The sequence below is a fragment of the Mastomys coucha genome, unplaced genomic scaffold (assembly GCF_008632895.1).
Source record: "Mastomys coucha isolate ucsf_1 unplaced genomic scaffold, UCSF_Mcou_1 pScaffold22, whole genome shotgun sequence".
NCBI classification, from domain to species: domain Eukaryota; kingdom Metazoa; phylum Chordata; class Mammalia; order Rodentia; family Muridae; genus Mastomys; species Mastomys coucha.
This window is the reverse complement of record NW_022196905.1, coordinates 249,476,451-249,497,070: the sequence shown is the minus strand read 5'-3', so window position 1 is coordinate 249,497,070 and position 20,620 is coordinate 249,476,451. Positions and strand designations below refer to the sequence as shown.

Sequence of the window (20,620 nt, the reverse complement as noted above, 5' to 3'; positions counted from 1 at the left end):
AGTGTTCCCTATTCTCGATCCTTTGTCTAGGCCCGTGGTGGTATCCTTGAAAACTTGACTGTTGGATAGCCACCGTGGGGAGCTCAGTGCTGTTGGAATACAAGGCCTGTTCTGAGAGAATCCTCTCTATGTGGTCTGTTTGGTGGTTGGGTTCCTAAAAGACCCTATACGTGAATGGAAAAAGGAGTATATACAACCATTATTTGCCTAATCTGATATTTTTCTTAAGTTGTATATATTTTAATAATTTATTTTTATTATTTTAAATTGTGTGTCTGTGTGGAGGTGTGTGCATGAGAGTCCAGATACCCAAGGAAGTCAGGTATCGGATTCCCTAGAACCTAGTTTTAGATGATTGCGAGTCTCCATGTGGTGGCAGGGAACCGAGCCCTGCTTCTCTGGTCTGGGAGACCAACTAAGTACTCTTAGCCACTAAGCCGTCTCTCTTAGCCCAGTTATACTTGTTTTTAAGTGCACAAGTGTTTGCCTGTGAGTGTGTATATATACCACATGTATGCCTAGTGCCCATCAAAGCCAGGAGGGACATCACATCTCCCAAACTGGAGTTACAGATAGTCGTGAGCTGCCATGTGGGTGCTGGGAACCAAACAAGGTCCTCCATAAACACAAGCGCTATTACCTGTTGAACTGTCTCTCCTGTCCTATAATGTTAGTATTCACTCGGCTTTCAGTGGAAGCATTTAACAGCTTGGAAATAGACTGAAGTAACTAGAAATTCCTTTGACACTATCATAGATTGTTCTTGCATGGATGATCCATTGTGCCATAATTCTTTTGTCTCTATACACATACAGGTATGTGCCACGCACACCATTATATGCCTACTTTCAGGTAAGCAGGTCTCAGCCTTACCCACCAGCAGCTGCTCATGATTCAGAGACTAGGAATCCGCCCTCAGGTACTGACTCTGACAGCGACGGCTCTGCAGAGGATGAAGAGGTTGTTGTCCAGACAGAAGAACCAGAAGTCAACATTCCAGGTCTGTTTTTCTTCCTTCCTTCCTTCCTTCCTTCCTTCCTTCCTTCCTTCCTTCCTTTCTTTTCTTTCTTTCTTTCTTTTTTTTTTTTTTTTTTTTTTTTTTTTTTTTTTTTTTTTTTTTTTTTTTGGTTTTTCGAGACAAGAGTTTCTCTGTGTAGCCCTGGCTGTCCTGGAACTCACACTATAGACCAGGCTGGCCTCGAACTCAGAAATCCACCTGCCTCCACCTCCCAAGTTCTGGGATTACAGACCTATGCCACCACTGCTTAGCCTTTGTGAGGTTTTTATGAAGCCAGTTGTGAATGTAAGAGTCCTTTAATGCCAGGCAGTGGTGGCATTATATACATATACATACATATACATATATATGTATATGTATATATATATGTGTGTATATATATATATATATGGTAATTATAGCACTAGTAAGAGAGAAATCACCATTTTATGACTTCAAATACAATTATATTTAAGCTGAGCATAATGCTGCTTGCCTTTAATCCTAGCCCTTTGGAGATAGAGGTAAGCAGATATATTTTTGCAAAGACCATAAGTGGGTTCTAAACTGTTAGGATTCAAGCATACCTTTAATCCTAGCCGTCTCTGACTTCAAGGGCCTGCCTGGCCTACAGAGTGAGTTCCAAGACAGCCAGGGCTACATAGTGAGACCCTGCCTTGAAACAAAACAAAACAAGGAGATAGCTCATCAGATATAGGCTTTTTCCTAGTTATGATCTCAAATCCTAAAAATATAGAGCTTTTATTTAAAAAAAAAATGACTTGAATATTGTGGTTACAACTGGTTAGTGAACTGGAAAACATTGAAATTGGTTTCATTCTTTATACTACAAAAGACAATAGTTTACAAGTGAATTGGATTAGTATATAGAATGGACTAGTTGTAGTTGACACATGCCAGTAGTCAGTTGCTGAAGAGGATGGGCAAGTTCAAGGCCAGTCTCCTAGTTAGACCCTATCTTCTAAGAAGGAAGACAGAAGAGATAAGGAGGCAGATGGCTTCTTAGGAGCAGCGCCAAGGCTGACTGACCCCTGTGTATGCACACAAAGGCATACCAAAAAGGATGAAGCCATCTGTTGTTAGATCATGGTGTGGGTAATGAAACCAAGGCTCGAGCAAGGAAAACCTTGACATCTGTTCAGAGGCTGGTTAGACCTGCAAGTCCAAATGGAAATGAGAGTGAGCGAACACTCAGAATCTTCCTGAAGTAATACGAATATTTTATGTGTAGATGAGGTATTTCACCGTTGACAAGGCCAGCCTCAGATTCAGGCTCAAGGGATCCTGCTTGTTTTCCTAAGTGGCAGGGCATTAAAAATGTTTGGCGCTCTGTCAGGGTCCTAGAGCTGTGTTGCTCTCAATGTCAGACTAGGTCAAACTAATGTGAAAGTTAAGCAGTACAGCAGGTAAATCATCAGCCAAATCCAAGATGTAGGACGTTTTAGGAAGTACATGGCCAGGTTTCTCCACGTCGGTAGCAAAGAGGAAAAGAAAGTAAGTTTGGAAGAATTTTGTAAAACTACAGTGAAAAGGACAAGAATTAATCAGCTGTACAGAACAACTGTAATATAAACTAGTTTACCTATTATTAAGTGATATTAATGAATTACTATTAATTTTTCAAGGAGTGTTAATGACACAGTTGTTTACATTGGGGGGAAAAGTCCTTAGTGGTATTGTAAAGAATTTTTACAAGTGTATTCACACTTTAAGGTTTGTCTGGTATTTGAATATACACAAAAACAGGGGGGCAGGGCTTGAGCTTTGTGAGATTTTTTGTTTGTTTGTTTTGTTTGTTTTCTTTTTTCAAGATAGGGTTTCTCTGTGTAGCCCTGGCTGTTCTGGAACTCACTCTGTAGACCAGGCTGGCCTTGAACTCAGAAATCCATCTGCCTCTGCCTCTGCCTCTGCCCAAGTGCTGGGATTAAAGGTGTACGCCACCACTGCCTGGTCTTTGTGAGGTTTTTACATTCTCTAGATTTTTTTGGTTTTGTTTGTTTGTTTGTTTGTTTGTTTGTTTTAAAACTTTATTGTAGAAAACACACAGAGAAAGAGAGAGAAGAGAGAGAGAAGGTAGAAGGTAGAAAAGTAGAGGCCAGCCATGGCCACATGAAGAGAGGGGAGAGGGGAGGGGGAGGAGGGCGAGAGGTGAGAGTTAGAGACAGGAAAGAGCCAGAGCTTAAGAGCAGATTAATTTAATTTGTATAAATGTGTTATGTATATATGGGTGTACTATATGTATGCCTGCTACCCCAAGAGGGTGTGGCATTCCCTGGAATTGAAGTTAGCATGACTGAGCAAAAGCAACCAGGTCTCTAAACCACTAAGTCATCTAACACCTGGGTTGCTTTTTAGATTGAAGGCTGGATACTTGTGGGTTTTGTCTACTTATAGAATGCCCAAAATAAGTAAATAGTAATAATAAATACTGATGTTAAATAGGTGGAATTGGCATCCTTTTTTTCAAGAATACTGTAAATACTGTGAATTCAGGTGGATAGCTGCAGTGAGGCTCTCTCCTGCTAGTCTCTCACAGCTAACTTGTGTCTTTTATACATTGTCCCTGTTCCCATTTCTGGATGCAACTGGATAGAACAAGGAGTTATGTCAACAGACCAAGAAGCTACATCTGTCCCAGGAGGTGATACAGCTCCTAAAGAGGTAACCTAACACCAATGTTGTCCTGATAAAAGGTCTTGCCTGAAGTTAGTTTGGCTTTTAACTCGGGATCCTCTGTCCTTGGCCTACTAAGTGCAAGGGTTGCAAGCGTGTGCCACCACATCCAATTTGAACATTCTTTTTTTTTTTTTTAAAGGTTTATTTATTATGTGTAAGTACACTGTAGCTGTCTTCAGACACACCAGAAGAGGGCATCAGATCTCATTACGGATGGTTGTGAGCCACCATGTGGTTGCTGGGATTTGAACTCAGGACCTTCGGAAGAGCAATCAATGCTCTCAACCACTGAGCCATCTCTCCAGCCCCGAACATTCTTTTAAATATAAGTTAAGATTGCCATTTTACAGTGAGGCTTCGGGTTAAATTGGAAAGCTTTGCAGGCTTTGTTGGGGGAGAATTTCAGATGCCAGTTTTAGTTTCAGTTATTTACCATGAGGCTGCTCCCCTGCTGTCCTGGAAGTCACTCTGTAGACCAGGCTGGCTTCCAACTCGGAGATCTGCCTGCCTGTGCCTCTCAAGTTCTGGGATTAAAGGCCACCACCACCCGGCCATGATTGATTGCTTCCTCTAATGTTTGAAAACATTAGGGATATTTGCAAATAACCTAGCAAAGTGTTAAATACCACTTAAAAAGTAAGGTAAATGAGGTTTTTAAATATTCAAGCTGAATGTGATTACAGTGTGATTTAAAAAACAAAACAACCTGTTGTTGGGGTCAAAGTCTCACTATGAGGTCCTGGCTTTACCTCTCGTATAGACCAGGCTAGTCTGGAATTCACAGAAATCCCCCTGCCTTTGCCTCCCATTGAAGGCATGCACCGCTTGACCTTGCACTGTTATTTTTTTTCAGACAGTTTTGATAGGCAGCCCAGACAGGCCTTGCCTTACTGTCTTTTTGTCTCGAAGGACACATTTTAGTCAACTCCCTGTTGGTCCCCCCTCCACCCTCTTTTTAAACATTTTCTGATATAAGTCAAAACTTTACATAGTTATCTTAGCACATTGTAGTGAGTATAGTCGTGAGATTGATCTCTAGCAGAGGTTGCTGTGTAAAAGGAAAGATGGCTTTCTTTTGATACATGTGACCAACGTGCCTTTGGAAATGTATGCAACCTATTGCAGCACTGATAAGTGTGCCTGGTTTTCTTTCCCCTTTGAGACAAGGTCTCCTCCCTTTTGATTCCTGGCTGGTTCAGGAAGTGGCTCAGGGTGTCTTTGAGTTTGTAGCAATGCTCCTATTTCAGCCTCCCAAATGCTCATGTATCTGGGCATAATAAACTCACTTCCCAGTAGTGCTTGATATCATCAGGTAGCAATTTATGCCAGTTAAATAAATAAAAAGTAGTTTCTTGAGTTGCAATTAGTATTTATAAATGACTGCTTACTGATCAGTGTTATATTTTGTAAGATTTTTATGGTCTCTTATCTTCCTTTGACTGGAATGAGTTGAATGCTTTTTGGATGTATCAGTTGATGATCAGTTTATTTTTGCATGAATAAAAAACCCTTTGAGGGCTGGAGAGATGGCTTATGGTTAAGAGCACTGACTGCTCTTTCAGAGGTTCTGAGTTCAATTCCCAGCAACCACATGGTGGCTCACAACCATCTGTAATGGGGATCCAGTGCCTTTTTCTGGTGTGTCTGAAGACAGCAACAGTGTCCTCATATACATGAAATACATAAATAAATCTTTTTTTTTTTAAACTTTTGAATAAGAATAACATTAATAGATGTTCTAATGTGGAAGAAGGAATGCTAGTGAATGAGGCTTCAACCCTAGATAAAGAACAATAAGTAGGTTGGAGAGTTGGCTCAGTGGTTAAGAGCACTGACTGTTCTTCCAGATGACCTGGGTTCAGTTCCCAGCACCCACGTGGCAGCTCATTGCTATCTGTAACTCCAGTTCCAAGGGATATGATACCTTTACACAGACATACAAGTAGGCAAAACAGCAATGAGTATAAAATAAAATAAATGAGTAGATACACACATACACATATACATATGTATGCAGGAGAGATAATCTTCCCTAGAAAGAGCTCACCAATTGGTTATCTGGTACCGAATGGTTAGCCCTAAAAACATACATACAAATAGCAGGTTGGGTTTATAGTCTATATGTGTGGTTTGTGTACATATACACACATATATACATATAGATTCATGCATATACTTAATAACAATTAGAGGAAACGAGGCTATAAATTTGAGGTAGGGCGTTGTGGTGCACATGGTTCAACACTAGACTAGGCTATATAACAAGACTCTGTCTCCAAAAAAGTAAAAAGAGCCCCACAGTTGGTTGTCATGGTAGCTACCTGAGTGTTTTTGCTTCACTTTCTATAGCTTTGGAAAAGAAAGAGAATCAGACTTTTGTAAAATCAAAATTGGGAAATCAGAAGCGGTAGCTCTTCTACTGGTAAAGGCACTCTTGGGGACCTACTTGGTAAACAGAGAACCAACCCCTGAGAGTTGTCTTTTTAACACCACATGAAGTGAAAGAGAGAGAGAGAGAGAGAAAGAAAGAGAGAGAGGGAGAGAGAGAGAAGAGGAAGAAAGAAAGAAAACAAAAGGCGTGCCAGGTGTGGTGGTGCATACTTGTAATCCTAGCACACTCAAGTTGAGAGAGTCTGATTTGAAGCCAGTATGGTTCTGTATTCAGGCCCTTTCTCAACAACAGGAAAAAAAAATCAGTATTGCTGGCATGTAGCTTGGTGGTAGAAGACATGCTTAGAATGTCTAATGCTCCACCTCACCTTCTAGAAGTAGATTTTTTTTAATTAATTTATTTATTTTATGTATATGAGTACACACTGCAGTTGTACGGATAGTTGTGAGCCTTAATCTGGTTGTTGGGAATTGACTTTAGGACCTCTGCTCGTTCTAGTCAACCCCACTCACTCAGTCCCTGCTTGTTCCAGCCCAAAGATTTATTTATTATTATAAATGAGTACACTGTAGCTGTCTTCAGACGCACCAGAAGAGGGTGTCATATTTCATTATGGGTGGTTGTGAGCCACCATGTGGTTGATGGGATTTGAACTCAGGACCTTCGGAAGAGCAGTTGGTGTTCTTACCCGCTGAGCCATCTCACCAGCTGAAGTAGATGTTACATACAGTATACAATGTATAATTTGTCAGATTGTATTTTATAAGAATGACATGTATCTGGTAGGTGTATATTGTTTGCAGCTTTTCGGTCAGGTATTTGAACTCATTTCAACTTCCATTCAGGAGTCTTCCCAGAAGCCCAGTGTTCTACCTTCTATGGAAGATGAAGAAGGGGAAACTTGCACAATATGTTTGGAACAGTGGACCAGTGCTGGGGACCACCGGCTGTCAGCGTTACGCTGTGGGCACCTCTTTGGATATAAATGCATTTCTAAATGGCTTAAAGGACAAACACGAAAGTGTCCTCAGGTAAGGGCCATAAACGAGGAGTCTGTCTTAAGTCAGAATTCCTAGAAACATATTGATTGTGTCTCATTGGATTCTTTAGTGCAACAAGAAAGCCAAGCATAATGACATCGTTGTCCTTTATGCCCGATCCCTGACAGCTTTGGACACTAGTGAACAGGAGCGCATGAAAAGGTAAGTGAGGGCTGGTGACATAGCTCAGCAGATGAAGGCACGCGCTCCTAAGCCTTCCTGAGCAGATCGAATACCCAGACTGTATGGTGGAAGGAGAAAGCAGAAAGTCTTAAAAATAGATGAAAAACTGCCTAGCTAGAATTAAAGTTTCTTTGCTGCTGCTTTTGTTGTTGTTTGGTTTGGTTTGGTTTGTTTTTCAAGACAGGGTTTCACTGTGTAGCCCTGGCTGTCCTAAAACTCACATAGATCACACTGGTGCCTTGAACTAAGAGATCTCCCTGACCCTGACCCTGCCCTTGCCCAGCTCTTTTTGCTCCTTTTTAAGTGTGTCTGATAAGGAAATTATCAGTCATCTATTGTTATGACCTGATTCTGACTTGGGATCTGTGAGAATCAATGATCAGACAATTGCTTATATAATCATCTTCTGCATGATCTGTTGTATATACAACATTAAACATGTGAGGCTAGCCAGGCGATAGTGGCACAAGCCTTTAATTCCAGCACTTGAGAGGCAGAGGCAGGTGGATTTCTGAGTTCGAGGCCAGCCTGGTCTACAGAGTTCCAGGACAGCCAGGGCTATACAGAGAAACCCTGTCTCGGAAAAAACAAAAACAAAAAACTGTGAGGCTAGAGCCAGGCGGTGGTGGAACATGCCTTTAACCCCAGCACTCAGGAGGCAGAGCCAGGCAGATCTCTGTTTGTTTGAGGCCAGCCTGATCTATATAGAGTTCTAGGATAGTCATGGCTACATAGACCCTGTTTTCAGAAATAAAACTAAAATATGAGGCTGGACTGGGAAGTATATCAGCTTGGTGGTAGAGCACTTGCTTAACTTTGCAAGTCCTTGGGTTTTTTTTCTTAGCCAGCTGAGGAATAAGATGATCTGAATGATGACCTGGCCTGGCATGGTTGTTCATATTGTAATTATACCACTTGAAGGATAAACTCAGGCAAGAGAATTGCCACAGTCTAGCTCTTGAGGGCCAGCCTGTAAATTTAGGCTGGTCCTAATTTCTGACTTGGTTAAGAGTACTAGCTGCTCTTGTAGAAGATCCAGGTTCATCCCAAACTCCCAAACTGGACAACTCACAACCACCTTTAACTCCAGTTCCAGGGGATCTGATGCTCTTACATTACCTTCATGAGACCTGCATACACATGGTGTATACAGATAAATTCAGCCACACATACATACTTACATATTTAAAAATAATTTTTTTTTTTTTTTTATAAAAGATCTCCATCTCAGTGCTTAAGAAAGGGCGTTCAACTGCTTTTGGAGACGACCCGGAATCAGTTCCCAGCACACACATGATGATGGCTTAGAACCATGTGTAACCCTGGTCCCGGGGGATCTAATGCCCTCTTCTGACTTCAGGCACCAGGCCCATGCATGGTGCACGCAGATTCATGTAGGCAAAACACTCAGGTACATCTAAGGAAAATAAGTGAATCTTCTGAAAAAGAAAATCCCATGTCAAATGTAAACTGAGCTGAGCATGTATCTCAGTTAGTGTTTGCCTGGCAGTTAAGGAGTCAAGTCCCACCGCAACATAAACTTGGTAAGGCGGTGTGTTTCTAATTCATTAATTGTATTAGGGAAGAGAAGGCCATGGGATCAAGAATTCAAGGTCAGCCTGGGATACACGAGACTGAAGCTCAAAAGAAAATAATTTCAACATATTTCATGTTTTGTTTGTATTTTGAGACAGTCATGTATTTTGAGACAGTCATACTCTTAGCCCAGGCTGGTCTGGAATGGTCAGTGATCCTATTGCCTTAGTGTCTCCAGGGCTAGAGTCACCAGTGCATACCACCATATCTGGCTTGGCACGTTTCTCTGTGGTTCTGTTTTTGATTGTGTGTCACTCTTCCCCTTAAAATAGCTTTCTTTCAGAAGATTTGTTAAGTGAAGTTTGCACAGAGAGTACATGAAAAAAAAAAAAAATGCTGTAGACTCTGAATAGTTGCTAATGGCCAGGAAGTGGTGGCGCTCGTCTTTAATCCAGCACTCAGGAGGCAGAGGCAGGTGGATCTCTTAAGTTCAAGGGCAGCCTGGTCTACAGAGCAAGGGGACAGCTGGGGCTATAAAGAGAAACCCTGTCCGAGAGAAAGATGGTGGGGACAGAGAGAGCACACCAAACCAAGAAAGAAAAAGATGATTTAAGAACATTAAAAATGGTGTCACGAGAACTGGGGGGAGGAAATGGTGTCACATTAGCCAGTAGTGAGCTGGTTCAGCCCTTGCTGTACAAGCCTAATGACCTGAATTTGAAGGCTAGAACCCCTGGTAGAGAGAAAACTCACTCGTAAAGTTACCCTGTGATCTCCGCATGTATGTAGTGTGGCATCCAAAAGCCCACATTCTCATACAATATGATTTTTCCCAAATGGTGACATGTTTGTGGAAGATAAAACCAGGTAAATCCAAGTTTGTGGCTGAGACCGGAGACCAAACTCTGGCACTTGGCTAGCACGCACAGAGCCCTGGGATCCACCTATGGCAAGAACAAAAGAAAATAAAAATGGAAGTTCCACCCTGCCTATGCCACATATGCTCTGTCTCTCTAAAGAAAGGGAAGACTAAAGTTTAAAATACCTGCATTGAGAAAGTTGCAGACATGATCATTCACATTTTACTGGTAAAGTTTAAATGTGAATATTTAGATGCTTAGAGCTGGTGGTGCCATTTGAGAGGCCTTGAAACCTTTTAAGAGGTCAAGGATTAGCTGCCGGATTGATTCACTGGGCAAGGAAGGCCTCAGGAGTTAAACTACTCATTCTAGCCTGACCCCTCTACTTCCTATTGGCAGAAATGTCAGTGAGCCATCAGGGAGCCACCTGTTGCCATGCCTTCCCCTGTGGTGTCACCTCATGCTGTGTGCCAAAACAAATCTTTCTTCAAGGTGTTTCTTACTGAGTATTTGCTCACTCAGTGAGAAAGGATCATTTATAGATGTTGAATGCAAATATAATAGTTATCCTGCTCCCAGAAAGTAGTTCTTTTAAAATGGATATATGGAAAGGTTTACTTGATGAAAATGATTTATGTTAATCTTGCTCAAGTAGATTAATTAGTTGAGTAAATTGATACCTATGTAGTATAATATTAGACATTGCAAAAAATGGTTAAAGTGCACACATGTCAATAAAAACACTGTAACTATACTTTTGTAAATCAGGTTTTCTCCCTGTAGCTCTCCTTAGCTGTCCTGGGATACATACTCACCTTTGAATGTGGCTTCCTAACATGTTGCCATTTTTGTTTTAGGCCTTTCTAAAAAGTCAGTTATAAGCAAAGAGGCATTGTGCTTTTCTGAGGTCACAGCTGCTCTGAAGGTGGTTAGATCGCTGACTAGAGCCATGTGTTCTCTTGGAGAGCAACTTGGGCAACCTGCAAAGAAGTCTGCTTTTTAAATATTGGGGAGGGCGTTCTATTGTTGTTTGAGATGGTCTCTAAGTTGTCTAGGCCGGTCTTGAACTCACGTTATAGACTAAAGAAGCCACTCATTGGTGACCCTCATGCTTCAGTCCCCTAAATAGCTCTACTACCAGGCTCAGCCTGAGTTGATTTCTGTGCCGATGCATCAACCTCTTGTTCCTGCTTGTCTGTACTATTTTAGGATCAAGATGTAGCCTCTACTGGTCTCTGAAATTTGTATTTGTCAAAGTGGCTTTTAGCTCTGAGGTCTAATTTCATGGATTATCAACTGCTATAGTATGATTTATTAAACAATGTGTTCTTTCTGCACAAAAGTTTTCCTATGTCTTAACTCAAGGGTTTTGTTCCATGGCCTGGCTTTTTTTTTTTTTTTTTTTTTTTTTTTTTCTGTTTTGAGACATGGTCTTACCTAGTCTATCTGGCCTTGCTCTTGGTAGACAAGAATAATTCTGAAATCCTCTTCCCCCAACTCTGTCTCTCTTAATGGTTATTTATTTCATATACATGGGATGGGTATTTGATCAGCATGAATATAGTATACCAACGTATGCCTGGTGTTTTCAAAGGACAGGAGAAGGCATCAGATCTCCCTGGACCTGGAGTTCCAGACAAGTGTGAGCTGCCATGTGGGTTCTGGGAACTAAAACCTGGCCCTATGCAAGAGTAATAAATGCTTTTCAATGCTGAACCATCTCTCCAGCCCTCTTACACAGCGTTTTTTATTGTCTTTGCTTTGAACTAAAGTCTCTGTTGCCCAGGAATGACTTCTTTTTTTTTTTTTTTTTTTTTTTTTGTTGAGACAGGGTTTCTCTTTATAGCCCTGGCTGTCCTGGAACTCACTCTGTAGACCAGGCTGGCCCGGAACTCAGAAATCCACCTGCCTCTGCCTCCCAAGTGCTGGGATTAAAGACCAGGAATGACTCTTAATTTCTAAGTTTAAGTAATCCCCCTGCCTCAGCCTCTTCTTAGTTGTATTACAAGCATATGCCAGCATATTCTGGCTCACTGGAATTTCTCATAAATAAATAAGGGCAGACTTGTCATAGCAGCTTTGATATCGTTTTCTCTGCTGCTTCAGTCCAGTGGAATTTCGTTCTTGTTTTTGTGTTTCCTATTTTGAAATTATCTTTTAAGTATATGCAGATTTATGGTTGTATAATGTTATTTTTTGTACTTATTCATACATTTTGTGTTTATTCTAATTGGCTTTTTGTTAGCATTTGCTCAGTGTAAACTTGTCTTTTAAAGCTTTAGCTTTTTTAGTTCTGTTGACTTGATTGCTATTTAGCTTGCATACTTTGTGATAACCAACAACAGCTGATTTTCTCTTACTTCAATAGAGAATATTGGTCTTTTATCATTCAAGTTTAATCTTTTACAATTAGCCTTAGCTCAAGCAGTGAATTGGTTCTTTCCCTCATTTTCCTATGCTGTTTTTAGTCTCCACTCTGTAGTAGAAGTACTATTTCTGGCTTCCATTGCTTGCTTTTAACACCAGACCCCAGTGGGCTAGCTGTTTAGCCCTCATACTACTAAAGAGATTAAGTATGTATATCACAATATGAACTTACTATGTCAGCTTGCTGGGAAGTCTTCGGTAGCTTTCCTAAAACTTCTCTGCCCTCGGCTCTTCCCTTCTAGTGACTTACTGAATGAACAAATGCTGAGGAAGCAGGCCGAGTTAGAATCTGCACAGTGCCGGCTCCAGCTTCAAGTCCTTATTGATAAATGCACTAAACTCAATAGCCGAATCCAGGTGAGTTTGTCTTTTCTAATTCAAAAAAACTTCTAGAATCAGCTTTTGGGGGGGGGGGGGGGGTGGTTGTTTTTTTTTGTTTGTTTGTTTGTTTTTTTTTTTGGTATTTGGTTTTTGGTTTTCTGAGACAGAGTTTCTCTGTGTAGCCCTGGCTGCCCAGGAACTCACTCTATAGACCAGGCTGGCTTCGAACTCAGAAATCCACCTACTTCTGCCTCCCAAGTGCTGAGATTAAAGGTGTGTGCCACCAGTGCCCGGCAAACCTCTGCATTCTTTAGTTCAGTTCCTTGGTGAAATTCAGTTAAGATTCCTGGTGTCATTTTCATGATTGGCAAGACATTTTTTTTCCAATCAAGAAATCATTCTTGCTGGACAGTGGTGGCACACACCTTTAATCCTAGTACTTGGGAGGCCAAGGTAGGCAGATCTCTGTGAGTTTGAGGCTAGCTTGGCCTACAGAGTGAATTCCAGGACAGCCAGGACTACACAGAGAAACCCTGTCTTGGGGGAAAAAGAAAGAAAACCAAAGAAGGGGGAAGCGTTCACTTACAATGTCTTTTACATGTAGGACTTGGAAAAGCTTGTCGTGCAGCATCAGAACCCAGGTATGCAGCAGTACCGAGGCTCCCAAGCACTTTGCGGGAACTGTCTACCCTCCAGCCAGAGCCCTGGCAGATACAACTCTGAAAAGACCTTCATGATATCTCAGATGGGAAACTGCCGAATCCTGGCCTATTGTGATGGTCTGAGCTGCCTGGTGGCCTCCCAGCCCTCCCCTCAGGCCTCCTTCCTTCCAGGTAAACAACTTGGAACTGTGTCTTCATCATTACATACTACTTAATTCTCTTCCCTTTCTGAAGTCTTGGACTCAGTGCTGGTTAAGGATCAGGCATAGGCTATCAACTCACTTTTTTTCTGTCTCTGTCGGTCTGCTGTCGGTCTGATAGTTTAATGCAAGTACTTCAGGTGCTACAAAGATGCCTTTCATAGCTTGGCATGGTGGCACATGCCTTTAATCCCAGCACCTAAGAGGCAAGTGTAGACAGATCTCTATGAGTTCCAGGTCAGCCTGTTTTACGTAGCAAGTCCAGGAAAGAGAGACCCTGTCTCAAAACAAAAGACTATATCTTTAATAGCTGTACCTGCTGTCACATCTGTAGCGGCAGCATTCAGGAGGCTGAGGCAGAAGTTAGGCTACTGTGGTCTACACAGTGAGATCCTGCTTTGAACAAATAGAGAATTTCTCTTTCAGCTACAAGTTCTTTAATGGATGCATATCCCACTGCCTTTCTTAAAAAATTCTTCCATATATATTGCTTTTATTTTGCAAGTTACCAATACCAGTAACAATGTTAACCTGAGAAAGAGGGTGCATGGAAGTGTCAGTTGTCACTGCTGTAGTCCAAAGAAAAAAATAGTCTCCGTGTGTTACTTACCTTATAGATTCATTTGCACCGTTTCACAAAAACTGCTCCAGGGATTAATTCAAATTTAAACAAATATTTTTTTCTTTTTTGTTTTTTTTGAGACAGGGTTTCTCTGTGTAGCCCTGGCTGTCCTGGAACTCACTCTGTAGACCAGGTTGGCCTCGAACTCAGAAATCCACCTGCCTCTGCCTCCCAAGTGCTGGGATTAAAGGCGTGCGCCACCACCGCCCAGCTAAATGAATCTTAAATAAAACTTGACATCTTAGTTTCTCCAGCCCCTGACTCTCTGTTCTGTATTGCTGCCATCCTTGAATCTTGAATTACCTCTTTTTTTGTAGGTAGTATGCTTGATATTTGTCCAAATGACTTATTTTTATTTTTATTACTGTATAGACCACGCTGGCCTCCAACTTTTAATAATGCTAGAATTGTAGTTATATCCTACCATGCCCACCTGTCTCAATAGCTTTACTGAAATATACTAAAATACAAGTGTCATAAAGTTAAATTGTATAAATTTGTGATCTTTTTCCCCTTCTACTCACTCATAGGCAGCCGCAGGTTTGCCTTATATCAGTGCATGTTCTAGAACTATAGAAATGTCATCATACAGCATATGCTTCCTTTTTGTTAAGATCCATATTTATGTAAATTAGTAGTTTATTGCTGGGTGTATCTCATATATATATATACACTTGGTAGATTTGCTTGTCCATCTATCTCTTGATGGATATTTGAAATAGAATTTGCTTTTAAAAGTTTTTTTTGCCCGGCAGAGGTGGCGCATGCCTTTAATCCCAGCACTTGGGAGGCAGAGGCAGGTGGATTTCTGAGTTCGAGGCCAACCTGGTCTACAGAGTGAGTTCCAGGACAGCCAGCGCTACCCAGAGAAACCCTGTCTTGAAAAACCAAAGAAAAAAAATTTTTTTAAGTGTAACCCTAAGGTGCTTGTTGTCATGGTGACACATGCCTTTGATCCCAGCACTCAAGGCAGAGGCGAGCAGATCTCTAGCATTTGAGGACAGCCTGGCCTACAGAGCAAGTTCCAGGACAGCCAGGGCTACACAGAAAAACAAAAAATATAGTCTAACTTTGGGGACTATTCATTTTCATTATATGACTGGCTGTTCCCCAGGGGCTTGGATTCCAAGAAAGATAGGTAGATTACTTTTGAAAGGTGCTTTAAAAGACAATTCTATTTTGCCATGATTTGTTTTTATGTCCCTGTTTTAACTTTCTTCTTTGGTAGGCTTTGGTGTTAAGATGTTGAGTACTGCTGACATGAGGAGCAGTCAGTATATTCCTATGCACAGCAAGCAGATCCGTGGACTATCTTTCAGCAGTCAGTCCAAAGGCTTGCTCCTCTCTGCCTCCCTTGACAACACTATTAAACTGACCAGGTAAGGGAGTCAAGGGAAAGTAGGGGCCTGGGCCACTGCATCAAATTGAGTCTTAGTGTTAGGATGCCCTTAGTTCTCTAGTTGATCTGAGGCATTGTCTTCTTTTAAAGGTATATAAGCAGCCAGACACATACATATCTCTAAACCCAGCATGAAGAGGCAGGCGGAGCTCTTACAAGTTTTAGGCTGACCTATAATGAGTTCTAGGACAACTAGAGCTATGTAGAGAGAGCATCTCAAAATTAATAAATGAATAAAATAAAATCTATAAGCCCTGTGTAGTGACTGACACCTGTAATCCTAGCACTCGGGATTCTGGCAGGCATTAGATTACCATATGTTTGAGGTTAGCCTGGATTACATATTGAATTCCAGGACAACTTGAACTATAGAGTTAAACCCACTCTAAAAAACAGACAGAAAAGTAGACATAAATTGGGGGGCTGTGGAAGCAAGTACCTGTAATTCCAGCTCCTGAAAGGTAGAGACACAAAGATTAGGACTAAGGTCAACCCAAGATGCTTTTGAGACTAGGCAAAAAGGAAAATTTTAAAAAAAAAAAAAAACGGGGCTGGAGAGATGGCTCAGCGGTTAAGAGCACTGACTGCTTTTCCGAAGGTGCTGAGTTCAAATCTCAGCAACCACATGGTGGCTCACAACCATCTGTAATGGGATCTGACACTATCTTCTGGTGTGTCTGAAGACAGCTACAGTGTACTTACATATAATAAATAAATCTTTAAAGATAAAAAAACAACATAGAAGGTCACTAAATTAATGTGAGGCTGAATTGGGTTTTTGGTTTTTATAGTACTTCAGATTGAGCCTGGGTCTAGAATGTGCAAGACAAGCATTCTGTCATGGCTCTTTCCATGCCATTTTTATTTTTTACTCCGAGACTCTTCGTAATTTACCTAGGCTGGCCTTGACTTTGTAATTGTCTGTCCTTTTGAATAGCTGGTATTTTAGGCCTGCATCAAAGGCTAGACTATCCTAATTCTTTAAAATTCCATTTAAAATTTTTTCTGTGGTGTGTGTGTGTGCACACATGTGCGTGCCCTAAATTCTACTGTGCATTACCTATATGCAGTACTTGTAGAGGCCAGAATAGGGCATCGGGTCCTCTAGAACTGAACCCGAGTTCCAGATTGTTGGTAGTCCCCATGTGAGTGCTCAGAACTGAATCCAGATCCTCTTCAAGAACAGGAGTGCTGTTGACCACTGACCCCTCTGACCTCTCTTCATTTTAAAAGTACATATTAAAGTATTTGAATGAGAGCAGTGTTTTATAGATGTTGAGATGGCAGTAAGATCATTGTTTCTTTAAAGAGTTGCAGTAACAGCTTAGGACTACTTATTCCAGGTGTGTCCCCTGGATAATTAGTAATATAAACCAGACCTGAGTGTGATCTAGTCGTTTGGCGCTACCTTCCTACTCCTTTTTACTCTAAGAATTCTTTAAAGGAGCTGGGTGGTAGGGACACATGCCTTTAAGGCAGAGGCAGGCAGATCTCTGTGAGTTCAGGGCCAGCCTGGTTTGCAGAGTAGTTCACGGACAGCCAAGGCTACACAGAAAGACCCTGTGTCAATAAACAAACAATCTTGGATCTTTCAGGGCAGGGATGTATAGCTCAGTTGTAGACCACATGGCTGATAAGCACGGTATTCTGAGTTCAGTCCTCGGTGCCATAAAGAAGTTGATTTACCCAATTTTCAGCATAACATTGTATTCTGTATGCTACAGGTGCTGAACAGGGAAGGCAGTTTAGCCAAAATAAGCAAAAACAAAACAGAACAAAAACAAAGTCAAGTGAGTTAGTGAGGAGACAGGCAGAAGGAACCCTAGAGTGTACTCAGCTCAAAAATAAAGCACTTACTGCAGAAACCTAATGACTTGAACCCATGGCTGGAGGGAGAACCACTCTATAATGTTGTCTTTTGAACTCCACATATACATTGTAACATGTATGCATCTTCATTCTCATGCATATATACATACACACACACGCGCGCGCGCGCGCATTTATTTTTATTAGGGTGGGAATGGGCACTAAAGAGATGACTTCGGTGGAAAGCTTGCTGCTCTTCAGAGGATAGGAGAGATGGCTTGGTGGTTATAAACACTGGCTGCCCTTAATGAGGCCCTGAGTTCAGTTCCCAACATGCACATGGCAGCTTTCAACTGTCTGAACTCCAGTTCAGGAGATCTGAAACCCCTTCTGGTCTCCTCAGGAAGGGTACTCCTATAGTATACAGACATGCATGGGAGAAAAACACCCATACTTATTAAAAATAATAATTTTAAAATTTGGCCGGGCAGTGGTGGCGCACTTGTAGAGGCCAGAATAGGGCATCGGGAGGCAAAGACAGGAGGGTTTCTGAGTTCGAGGCCAGCTTGGTCTACAGAGTGAGTTCCAGGACAGCCAGGGCTATACAGAGAAACCCTGTCTCGAAAAACCAAATAATAATAATAATAATAACAATAACAATAATAATTTAAAATTTTTAAAAATAGATAAACAGGCAGCAGACATGATGGCTCATGCCTTTGACCTAAGTACTTGGGAAGCAAGAACAGGAAGATCCCTGAGTTCAAGGCCAGTCTGGTCTACTTATCAAGTTCTAGGTCAGCCAGGGCTAAGCAGTGAGACCCTGTCTCAAAACAACAGTACGGGTAAGGAGAAGGTAGAGATGTTGCTCAGTGATAAAATGCTTGCCTACCATTAGCCCTAGGTTCATTGCCTTGCATCTCAAAAGGTCTGGGAGGTTGGAGGGATGAATTGTTAATGGCTACCTCTGGGTAGCTGGATTAGAGTTTTTGGTTTTCCTTACATCTTGCATTGCTTGCTGTGTGACAGTTAACTACTGAGAAAGAAAACACAATTAAGTTTTATCACTGTTGAGTACATGATTTTCTTAATGTATAGTGGTAAAGATCTCTTCTAACTCCACAGCCTAGAAACAAATACCGTGGTGCAGACTTACAACACTGGGCGTCCTGTCTGGAGCTGCTGCTGGTGTCTTGACGAAAACAATTACATCTATGCTGGACTGGCCAATGGTTCAATTCTGATATATGACTTACGGAACACAAATACCTATATTCAGGAACTAGTTCCTCAGAAAGCCAGGTATGAAGAACGCTATCTATATGTAGGTCACAGTGTTCTTAATAGATTGCTGCTATATTAGTTCTTTCCTTGCAGTGTATCCACAGTCGACCAGCAATATAAGTTCTGGTACTTTCTCACTTCAAAGTCAATAGAATTTGAGGCTGGGAATGGTGGTACACATCTTTATTCCCAGCAACTGGGAGGGAGGCAGATCTCTATGAGTTCCAGGACAGCCAGGGCTGTACAGAGAAACCCTGTCTCACTAAATAAATAAATAAATAAATAAATAAATAAATAAGAGAAGAAAGATTTTGCTTTTATAACTGTGCACGATCAAATTTATTGGAACATGGTCTGTGGTCTGTAGGATGTGTTTGTGAAAGGTGTCTTAGCATATAGTATCAATCATAAACTGGTAGAGGAAATTTAGAAACTGATCTAATCAAAGCCAGGCATGGTGGTCCACACTTTTAATCCCACGCAACAACTCAGGAGGCAGAGACAAGCTGATATTGGAGGTTAGCAGGTGGTAGGACCACACAGAGAAAGCCTGTTTGAAGGGGAAAAGAATGAGAGAGGTTTTGGCTTTTTTTTTTTTGGCTTGGCAGTGGTGGGAGCACACACCTTTAATCCCAGGGAGGCAGAGGCAGACAGAGCTCTGAATTTGAGGCCAATCTGGTATACAGAGCTAGTTCCAGGACAGCCAAGGCTACATAGAGCAATACTATTTCAAAAAACAACAAAACAAAACAAAAATCATCTTTTTTCTGAGTTAAAATGTAATTTGCTTTTAGGCTATGTTTTTGTCACAGGGTTTTCTTTTTTAATTTAATATGCATTGGTGTTTTGCCTATATGTATGTCTGTGTGAGGGTGTTGGATCCTCTAGAACTGGATGGAGTTACAGACAATTGTGAGCTGCCATGTGGGTATTGGGAATTGAAGCCCAGTCCTCTGGAAGAGCAGCCAGTGTTCTTAACCACTGAGCCACCTCTTGAGCTTGTTACAGGGATTTTCTTTGGGAGCATCTGATGTATCCTCTTGGATAAGTTATTTCAATGCTGGTGAAATGAGTCAATTCAAGCCAGATTAGAGTATATATAAAGGCATGTTTGTTGGGAAACCACTTTTGGGCGAATTCACTGTTAACCAAGGAACAAAGCCAGGGAAGTCTCACCATGGGAAGAGTCAGGGAGGTGAGAAGAGAAAGAAAGCATGCAAACAGACAAAGAAGTGAGAAGAGACCAAAATGTCTGTGTTAAATGGGATCACTGAACTCCTTTATTCCTTGTCCCAAGGTGGCCACATTGAGTATATCCCCCTGAAAGTTTTTATCACTTGTTTGCTTGATTGGTATCCTGAGGACAGGTGGCCAAGCCTAGCTTAGCTCGTCTTTGCAGTTTTGTTTTTGAATTGTGAGTCTTGCTAAGTAATTTAGGCTTGTGGCAAACAGCCTTATCCTCCTGAATGCTGAGATTAGAGGCTGAAAGTTCAGAATAGAGGGTGGGGACAGAGATGCTGGGAGAACAAGGTAGGGACTCAGGGAGGCTGGGAGAACCAGGTAGGGACTGAAAGATGCTGGGAGAACCTAGAAGACAGGTCCACTTTGGTAAGTTAAATGTGCATCTCATCCATTTGTCCTGGGTTTGAATCCCAGCTATGTTGAAAGTAGATGCAGAATATATATGTATTTCCTTTTTACTTCTCTAATAGAGATGGCTCATTGCTTTTTAGAGGGTGCATGAGGATATTTATCCATCTGACTTCTGTTGAGTTGGGAATGTGGCCCAGGTCTCCTGGTCATGAGGTCTGGAGCAGCCAAGGGGTTGCATTTGTGATATATGTCATGGTTTCCTTTTTTGTCTTCAGATGTCCTCTGGTATCCCTGTCATATTTACCCAGAGCTGCAGTGGCTGCATTTCCTTATGGTGGGGTGCTGGCTGGAACTTTGGAGAATGCCTCCTTCTGGGAGCTAAAAACAGACTTTTGTCATAAGCCTCATGTGCTGTCCTTGGAGCCAGGGGGCTTTGTAGACTTTCAGACAGAGAGCAGCACCCGACACTGTCTTGTGACTTACAGGCCCGGTGAGTTCTGAAGTTCTATGGGCCTGCTATTTTGGTGGTTGGGAGTGGGGTGGGGGAGGAGGTACAGGTAAGAAGAGACTGGGTGGCTTTGGTTAGCCTCTCTAAGGC

General features: G+C 41.7%; 1 protein-coding gene across 3 annotated transcripts in view; it reads left to right on the top strand.

The window, feature by feature from the left end:
- The window catches only part of Rfwd3 (ring finger and WD repeat domain 3), a 32,727-nt gene that overhangs the window by 6,640 nt on the left and 5,467 nt on the right, over positions 1-20,620 (top strand). For all 3 annotated transcript variants that reach the window (XM_031341454.1, XM_031341455.1, XM_031341456.1), the window contains exons 3-11: positions 816-1,000; positions 3,612-3,679; positions 6,932-7,117; positions 7,197-7,288; positions 12,375-12,489; positions 13,058-13,286; positions 15,166-15,316; positions 18,271-18,447; positions 20,298-20,512. In XM_031341454.1, coding sequence (XP_031197314.1) covers positions 816-1,000; positions 3,612-3,679; positions 6,932-7,117; positions 7,197-7,288; positions 12,375-12,489; positions 13,058-13,286; positions 15,166-15,316; positions 18,271-18,447; positions 20,298-20,512 — 1,418 coding nt within the window. The remainder of the gene's footprint in view (positions 1-815; positions 1,001-3,611; positions 3,680-6,931; positions 7,118-7,196; positions 7,289-12,374; positions 12,490-13,057; positions 13,287-15,165; positions 15,317-18,270; positions 18,448-20,297; positions 20,513-20,620) is intronic.